The following is a 10,123-nucleotide window of genomic DNA, read 5'->3' on the forward strand; positions in this document are numbered from 1 at the left end:
GAGAGAGAGAGAGAGAGAGAGAGAGAATTATCGGGTTACTAGTTTGGTATTTATTTTTTAAATATTGGGTTATAGGGTAAACTATTAACTCATCAAGACTATAGTAAATTACAACTTTACCATACATAAATATTATATATTAATCCTAATACACTACTTATTATCTTTGACCTTTAGCCTTCCATTCACACTTCATAGTGACTTTGAGTTCATAATTTCACATTATATAAAACTTCTAAACCTAAAATAAGAATCTTATTCCTCTTAATTACTTTGTGTGTAACACTTGTATAATTTTTTTATGTTAGTTATTATTGTTTCTATTTTATCAGTCTCGCATCAAATTATTGGAGAAAAGTCATATATTTTAAAATCATTCTTATTGGTTAAACTGAAAATTGAAATTTTAAGGACCAAAATCGATTAAAGATATCTTATTGGTTTAATTTTAGTTTAGCATATTTAAAAACCAATAAACACAACCTATAATATATCAAACGAACCGAGCTGACATATGCACACTCTAGTAACCAGGGAACATAATATTAACAAATCAATCATATTCCAGACTTTAACTAATTGTTTTAAAAAATCCTTAACACTGAACTCATTATATTTTAATGTTAACATTATGATATTTATTGAAATAATTGAGAGTTTTACATAAAAATCTATACATGAATTGAAAAGTAAATTTCTATATGCGTATTTTTAGGGGTCATTCGGTTAACAAGATATACAAGGATTGAAAATGTAAAAATTACTTCTTTTCTTAGAGGTTTGGGTCATTGCATTAAAAATTGAATATCAATGCAAAGATATATACGATCATTCCTTTTTATGACAATCATTCCCTATAACATTTTTTCACCTATTATATACTTTAACAACAATATATTATTTGTAATCGCACAATGTGGATCCTGTAGAGGGTAGAATATACACAAATCTTACCCTTATATCATGAAGGAGAGAGACTATTTTTGAAATACCCTCGGCCAATTCAATGTAGAATCAAAGTTTTATTCGGAAACAACATAAATTTTATGTTATATTATTATGTTATCTATAATAACATTTCGCTATAAAAACTAAAAAAATTTTTTAAAACAATTGACATTATTATAAAAAGGTTCGACACATACCTGATTTCTTGTCTTGTAATCATTGAAGAAACTGAAGACATCTTGGAATGAAAGAGGAAGCCATAGAGAAGTAGTTGCAATGGCAATAAGGCCTTTTGGTTTGATATTTTCTTCATTTTTTACTATTGAAATCCTATCTCCACGGTTTAACTGTGGTGAGATTGAAAAATCTCCATGGTTGTCTGTCATGCTTAGAATTTCAAAAAACTTCTTAACCATCCTTTGAGATACTTGTATCGTATTTTTTAGCCCTTCTGGATCATGAATAACTGAAAGTAAAATGAAATTTAAATATTACAATAACATATATATCTAGTAGAATTCCACAAGTGACGTCTGCAAAGGGTGGTCATATCTTGAGAAGGTAGAGGGATTGTTTTTGATAGATCCTCATTCAAGTAAAGTATATCCAAATTCAGTTATGAAAAGCAAATACATAAGGATATAAAATAGACAACATGTAATACTAAAGTAGAAATAAAATATTAGGAAAGTAATTATAACAATATTAATAAAGAAACAAGATAAGTGTGTCTTTTTTGTTTTTTGGAAAATAATTTTTTTAGGAAATCTATTTTTGTTTTCATATTTTGTTTTGAAATTACTAAATATATTTTCTAAAAAAAATAAACTTCTATTGAAGATTGATAAAAAAATATTAACATATTGGATAGTATTTTGATAATATTTATACATGTTAAAGATAATAATAATATTTTAGTGTCATTAAAGCACTGATATAATACTCAAAGTTGAGATGATTGTAAAGAAAAATGACTTTACACGGAAAATGACAGAACTGGTCATTTTTCCTGTTCCTTTGATTGGAATTTATTTTCTCTATAAATTATTTTCTTGGCCAATCAATAAACATCAAAAAATAAACAATTTTTTAATGGCTTAAATCATACCAAACACACCCCTTAAGGAAATACGAAAAGTTTGAAAAGGAGATGTTTCAAATTAAAAATTGAGAAAATTGTCAATAAAATGACTTCCAAAATTAAAAGAGTGATCATTTTCCGAGCCCATTAAAACAAAAAAAATTCACTGGTCGAACGTGGTTAAAATACGTATTATATATATACCTCAAAGATTAAAAAAATTTAAAAGGTCATATTTCAAACATATAAACAAAGAAAAGAGATGGATCTGGAACCCCTTCAAGATTTTTAAGTTTTTAAGTAATGCTGCCTTGAATTGATGAAAAAATTACAATTGATTCTTTTCTCACCTTATAAATTAAAATTCAAAAAATTAGTAAATAAATAAAGGGAATATAAAATCAAACCTCCTTTGGAATCATGCCTGTTAGGGTATGTTGAACCCATTTGAAAATTAAATCTCTCACACATCCTTTGAAGTGTAACAATCCATCTTTTAGCTCCGTATGCTTCACGATCACACAACAAATCTCTAAAGATATGATTAACCTGATATTTTTCATATACTTGAACATGTTCCACCCAAGTAACCTGCAAAAGTAAAAATAATCAAGAAACAAGAATAAAAATAATTAACTTAGTTGGAAAATAAGAGGAAAGCGTGTTTGAAATTTGTATTTTTAGCAATGGATGTCATAAGGCAAGAATTGAAAAGGACCATATGAGGAGAAAGAATAATCCTCGCTCTTTTGATTCAAACATATGCGACATAAACAACAGTGTATAGGCCAGAGTTCAACATAAAAATGAAGACTAACAACTCTAGTAGCATGTTAAAAAGATAGTTATTGAATCTAACTCAATCCTAAAATAAAACTTATCAGGTTGTGGGGGATTTTCCAAGGTTATACACAAACGGAAAGATTATTTTCTAAAACAATATGGGGACACTTAAGTAGCCCACCATGCATGTCCGAAAGCTGATCATTTGGAGAATAAACTAATAACATAACATGACGACCCAAAATTAGATAAATCGAGAATAAAGATAGTTTGACTCTTATGTAATATTAGAAACAATAGACATCATGAAATAGGCATAAGTACGAGTAAATTTGTACCTATTTAATATACCATTTGAAAAATAAGCTACATATAAATAGTGATATGTATGTTACCCGTTTGACTTGTAGAATAAGACTACAATACTCAAACAACTGTGAAATATAGCTAGAAAGAAAGACTCTCTATGGATCCAATGGGTGCATACTTATTTCATAAAGAATAGGGGGGTTGAAACTGTCACTTTACCTACTACTGCTTTATTGGTAGTGCGAAAGATTTTGAGTACAAGAGATTTGATAATCCCAAGGAAAGATGGGCAGAGTGAGTTGATGATGGACTTTGCAAAGGCACAAAAAGGTGGGAAGTTTTCTACCAAGAAGATGAATAACTATATCATGCCTACTTTTACAAGAGTAGAATGGAATAGTATTACTTTGCAATGAGGAGTACATCCAAGATTCAAATTCATTTTGTGGCTAGCTGTGCAGAAAACATTAGCAAGTGTTGAAAGACTTGAAAAGTTTGGTATTCAGGTGTCAGCTGAATATGTGTTCTGTAGTAACAGAAAGGAAACCTTTGAACCTATTTGTTTTGATTGCCAAGTGACAAAGACATTATGAGAAAGAATGTGCATCTGGATAGAAATACCAAAGAAGTATTCACGACTGAATCAAGACTAGTGTTTTTGTGAGGATTGAATATATCATTTAGAGAGAAAGAAACAAGATTAGCTTCTACCGAGTAAGAGTATATGCTGATAAGGTCTTTAGAGAGATTGTACTGCATATTCATCTAAGAGGACAACACAAGGCAAGATGGAAATCTATTCTACAAACACTATATAAGTATCCTTAGAGTAGCATTTCCTTTGTAATAGATTAGTTTCTTGATTTATTTTATGTATGAGTAGGAAGTTAGATGGTTAGAAGAGAAGTTGTTATGGGTGTTTCTATGTAATGATTTGTTAGTACAGAAAATCCTTGTGATAAAAAAATAAAATAAATTTCAAGAACAAATGCATGATAAGACTACATACAATNCAATTGACCACAGTAATATGGACCACGTGTANGAGCTTAATGCACATAATTTTCCTATTATATAAATATTGATATAGAGAGAGGATATGATTCTTACCTTACTTTGGCCATTGCCCATATCTTGAATTGCACAACCAGATGGAAACTTCCAAGAATAAGAAGGTACACCACTCTGAATGTCGTTGAATATATCATATGAAATATCCACCATGATCCATGTTGTTGCATCAAGTTGTCTACAAGCACGTATGAAGAAAAATTCTCTAGCTTCAACTAGAGGAGATAAAATATGCAACTTTTCATACATCTGAATTCAAGAAACAAAAAAAAAATGATCATTTTATGAGTCAATTTCAATAGTGATTTAATTTCTAGGGGAAAAATCTAAAAGATGGATTAATATTTTACCAATTGCATAGAGCCTCCCCAAGTACCAGAATCAAGAACTTCAATAGTCTTAGCTTTTGTGACTATAGTAGGAAACAAGTTCATCCATTTAACCTACATATAAAAAACAATTACTTTTAAGCATATACTTAATTCATAAAAAATAAGTATGAGAACTATGTCTAAAAATAAGTACTGATTGTCCATGTCCATAACTCCATATAAACTCATCTTAATCAATATTGTATGGGAGAAAATTAAAAAGTGAAATGGTATCAACCTATTGAGAAATAGACAATTTTTGTTGAATTCATGACATTGTGTTATATTTCAAAATATCATGACAGTTTCTTAGATCTCTCACTTGCTCAAGTTCGAAATCCATGATATTGGCATGGTATGTTTCCACATGAGAAGTGGTAAGTTTCCAACGAATTCTCACATAATGGATACTTTTCAAAAATCAACTAGCGCTCCCAATCTTTAATATACAAAGCATATATATATATATATATATATATATATATATAGATAGATAGATATAAAACATGAAAGTGTTCATGAAACTTACTGGATCAAGAAAATTATGGATCAACTCAACTGCAGTCATTGACACAATTCCACAATCCTTTGATGATTCAATTCGACCCGTTGATGTTTGGGGAGGTAGAACTTGATTTGAAAATTTTCTTCCATAAATCTCACGATGAATAAAACACTGCCTATCACTTGATGAATCTACCCAAAATGGATCATTCATCTTCCAAAGTTCAACCATTTCATTCATAGAAGCAACAACAGTCTCAAACATAATTGTTTGCTGCCTACTATCATGATTACATTCATCATGTTCTTGTGGTGATTGAGAGATCATTGAATGTGCATGAACATTATTACTATTTTGATTGTTTTCTTGACGAAGAGGAGGATATCTAATGGGAGAGACACATGTGTCTTGGTTAAACAAACTTTCATCAGAAGAATTTGAAGGTGATCCAAGAGTCGATATTTGTGGTGCCAAATTTGAATCCATCACAAAAGGTCTTCCAAAAACATGTGATATGAGATTTGATACTTTTTCATCCTGAAAAAATAAAATTTTAAGTTAATTTACTTAAATAATAGGTACGTATCTAAATAAACATATTTGAGAAGTGTATAATTTGCTATTAGTGTATATAATTTAAATTCTTTCAATCAATTAATTGATTGTGAGATCAAGATTATCTCTCTTGTCAAGGGAGGGTGCAACTCATATGCACGGGGCGGAAACAAATCCAAGATATAATTTAACACATTTAACACTAGTGTAAATCTCATTAAAAAGAGAATCACTTTGTTTTACATACTATCACAACCCTAACAAGGTTTGAGCTCATCTATCCCTAAGACCTTTTGTTAGGGATAGATGAATCTTATCCATATTATCACAACCCTTGGTAGTAGGATTCCAAAGATTAATTGTTGTATTTATAAAATTATCGATCCAGAGATAATATTATTTGATCTGACTCCTTCATTTTTTATTATAAGTTATGTTCTAATACCTTAAATTCTGGATTAATCCATCAAGTTCAAACCATGAATTTTCCTCGTCTTTGTTATATATAAGTAATTCTTTTTAGGATAAATAGAAAAATTAACATAAAAAATAAAATAAATAGGATAAATAGAAGGTTGAATAACTTGTTATGTCAACCATTGATTTTCTGTTTACAAATTTTCTAAATTACGTTCTCTTTCTTCTTTTCCAATAGGAAGTCCATCACATTTTGGACACATAATATTCTTCATTGCCTTATATTCACAAAGAAATTTTTTTTTTTATTTTCGAAGAGCATTGTTAATGGATGTCTCAATTTTAGTCTGATGAAATATATATAACAAAAATTAATCACATATCGAATAACAATACAAACTTAATATAACATATAGGTAACTAAATAATTGTACAAATAATTATTATGTTAAATTTTCATTCTTCACAAATAAAGGATCAATAGTTCACATTCCAATAAATTGAAGATTTATGTATTGAGCAAGATATTACTTGTATCAGAATTAGAATATTATAATAATTGAAGGACAAAAAATGGTACTTAGCCTTTTTATAATGCTTGAAAAATATTTTTTCCATTCATCTTTGCTTAAAAGTTCAAAATTCCATTCTAATTTGAACCACGTACACATTCTTCCTCGTATAAGAAATATATTTTAAAACATAGGTGAAAAAATTAATCCATGAAAATTTAGTTTACTCAACTTGCCTAAATTTAACTAGAAGTTCTGAACCACATATTATCTGAATCACTACTACTACCCATAGCTCCCACAACTAAAAACTTCTCTATGATATCAAGAGTACTGATCATATTCAAGCTTCACCATTTTATCCTCGGTTTGTTACATAGTATCCTCTTCTTCCTCTCCCTTACAATCAGAAATCCAACAGATGGAGTTAGTGTTAGGTTGTTAAATTCTCACTCGGGATAACCAACAGTCTTTATGAAGAACTTTATGTTCCTTCCTAAGAAGCAAATAGTCTATGTGAGTTTTATCTACCGTGCTATGGAAGGTGACCAAGTTCTCCCCCTCCTTCAAGAAACTTGAATTGACTACCACCAACCCAAAAGCTATTGAAAAAATCCTAAGTGAGACTCCTCCGCATTCTTGTCCCTGAAACTGAAACCTCCATACTAATCACTACACCCCATTGGAGTAGACTCGATGTGACCATTGAAATCTCCTTCTATGAATAACTTCTTTGTATTTGAAACACCTCCACCCACCTCGTCCAAATCCTCCCAAAAAGTCTTCTAGTGCTCCTTGTCCAAGACAATTTGCAGAGCATAAGCACCAATAATGTTCAAACTGGAATCTCTAATTACTAACTTAATCATCATCATCCTATCATTGATCCTCCTTACCTCAATCACTTCCTCCCTAAGCTCACAATCCGCTAAGATGACTACTTTATTCCTAATTGTTACACCTTTCGAGTAGCACAACTTATACTTATCCATATCACATGCCTTCTATCCTTCTCATTTGGTTTCCAGGATACAAGTTATCCTTCTCTTTTTGAGAATCTTCACGAGCTCTATGAAATTTCCTATCAAAGACCATACTCTTATTCCAGATGTGATAAATATAGTCATGTTAAGGAAATAACATTGTTTGGTAATTGAACAACTAACGAGAAAAATTATTTTTTGATAGAAGTTGAAAAATTGGGTTGTGGTCTATTTTAAGCCCAACCCAACCCAAATAATTTATTCATCCGCTCATTTATTTATACAAATTATTTTGACTAGCCTGGACTTCATTCAATTGGTCCATTTAATATTTCAAGATTTCCTTCATTCATCAAACAATCTTGAAAAGGAAATCATTAGTTTTGAGTGGCAAAACCAAATTTTTCTGACTTTAAATTCTCAAAACCTAGAAGGGATTCAATTTTTTGTCCATTTTGTAATTCCTTGGTAATTATTGAACTTCCTAGGGAGTTCATGCACTTTGAATTATTTAAAATGCTTGTATTATTGATTTTATTAAGCAACAACTTAATTGACTTAGAGGTTAGATAATGAAAATAATTTAAATGAAAAGAAATTTATTTAATAAAGTTCATATATTAATGAGAGGACATACTTTCAAATTTATTGATCAATTCAACATGGAAAATCAAATTAGTGATTTAGGAAAACTATATAGAAATTGAAAAATGAAATCATCAAGAATGGAATTTATTGTACGCGGCCCGGGGGGTTGGTGATAGTGGAAGTAAATAACTTGATTATAACGAGGAATAAATTATCTTATTTATTCACACATCCTAACAACTTAACAAAATATAGAGAAACAATTTACCAATAGATCACTGCTTTCATTAAATTATTTCAACTTTTGTCATTACTTTTTCTAGATTTTTGAAAATTTTAATGAAAAAAATATATTAATTTGTTGTTGTGTGTAAACAACAACAACAACAACAATAATATCCAATCAATTAAGTACAATTGACAATATATAAAAGAATTAAATAATCAAAATTACCTTTGCTTGAGCCCTTCTGTTTTGGAACCAAAACTTGACCTGCTTATGGTCAAGCCCTGCTTCGCTACACAATTGTTTTTGTTGATCCTCATCTGGATGCGGGCATTTCTTGAAGAATCTTCATTCAAAAATTCATGAAGAGAAAATATTATTGATCATTTTTTTAAAAAATAAACCAAAAAAAAGAAAATAACAAAAAAAATGTCATAAATACATGGTGGATTAACAAGTATTTCTCCATCATTAATCAGGTCTTAAGTTCGAGCATTGGAACTAAAACTTTGGTAAGGAACGTTTAACCATAAAATGGGACTTAATTCCTCACTTGAATTTGTATTTGTCGGGCCCTAGATCAACTACCAGATACTCACTAAAGCTTGAGGAGTAGTAAGTACTCTTTTATCCTTAACTAGAAGCCTCGTGTTGAGTCATGGGACAAGAGTTGTCACCATTGATTGGGAGGGGTTTAGCCCCCCCCCCCCCCAAAGTGAGACTTTGTGATGCAAATCTGAACTAAGCAGATCCTAGTGTGATTTTTCAATGCAAATCTATATTAGTCGGTCCCAAAAGATAGATTTTTTACGTGATCTAGATTAGTTGGGCCCTAAAATGAAATTTCTCGACACAAAGTTAAATTAGTCATACCTCAAAAGGGGTATCAAACATAATGGGAAATAGATTATTTGTGTTTTTGGTGCAAAAATTAGAAAGACATTGAACTTTAACGAACTCATCTTCTTATGCTAAAGTCATAAAGAATAAACAAGTTCATTTATAATGATGTATATATAACAGATTAATCATCAAAATAAATTATTTCAAAACTATTTTAGCAACTCAACAAAAGAAAACAGGAAATGTGAAATCAAAAGTACAAATCTTTTTTATTAAATATAGTGGACATGTGGGGAACAAAAATAAAACCAAAAGAAAAATCAATAAAAATAAATAAATATCAATTGATGCACAAAAAATACATACAAAAAGAAAATCAAATATTCTATCGCTAATGAAATTTAATTTTACCACTGATAATTTAATTTTACCACTGATGCAGTTTAAGAAAAAAACATCATCTCTTTGAACAAACAAAAAATTGAACAGATATATCCGAAGGATCAAAATTTTTTTTTTTTAAAAAAAAGTTGATCTTACGCATCAAGTTTTTGAATTTGTTCCATAGAATGTTTGTGGTATTGTCCATGCCTTTCCGATCTTTTTTGCGAATTTGATGATTCTCCAGCAGGTTCTTCCACATAATCTGTCATATTTTTGGATAATTTTCTGTTTGATACAACAAAATAACAAAAGAAACACAAAACCAAGTGTTAATCTATTTGATTTATTATGTAAACAATTAATTTATATAAGAAACAACTAAAATAGAACAAAAAGAAAGAAAATAAAAGAGAATTTTTTTACACACCTTTTGATTGATGAGTAGCGATAGAGAAAATCAAATATAAGTGGTCTATTTATATAGTAGTTGATTGTGAAAGATACATAGAATCTGATGTAAAAAAAAAAGGGGGGGGGGGGGGGGGGC

At 29.7% G+C, this 10,123-nt stretch overlaps 1 protein-coding gene across 1 annotated transcript in view; it reads right to left on the reverse strand.

The window, feature by feature from the left end:
* Nucleotides 1–5,593, reverse strand: part of LOC107030858 (homeobox-leucine zipper protein HDG11-like) — an 8,076-nt gene extending 2,483 nt beyond the window's left edge. The window contains exons 1-5 of the mRNA XM_027911976.1: nucleotides 5,093–5,593; nucleotides 4,543–4,635; nucleotides 4,232–4,441; nucleotides 2,437–2,620; nucleotides 1,146–1,414 (exon numbers count right to left, since the gene is read on the reverse strand). Of these exons, the coding sequence (XP_027767777.1) occupies nucleotides 1,146–1,414; nucleotides 2,437–2,620; nucleotides 4,232–4,441; nucleotides 4,543–4,635; nucleotides 5,093–5,554 (1,218 nt within the window). The 5' untranslated portion in view covers nucleotides 5,555–5,593. The remainder of the gene's footprint in view (nucleotides 1–1,145; nucleotides 1,415–2,436; nucleotides 2,621–4,231; nucleotides 4,442–4,542; nucleotides 4,636–5,092) is intronic.
* Nucleotides 5,594–10,123: the final 4,530 nt, after the last annotated feature.

The sequence above is a fragment of the Solanum pennellii genome, chromosome 9 (genome assembly GCF_001406875.1).
Source record: "Solanum pennellii chromosome 9, SPENNV200".
Lineage (NCBI taxonomy): Eukaryota > Viridiplantae > Streptophyta > Magnoliopsida > Solanales > Solanaceae > Solanum > Solanum pennellii.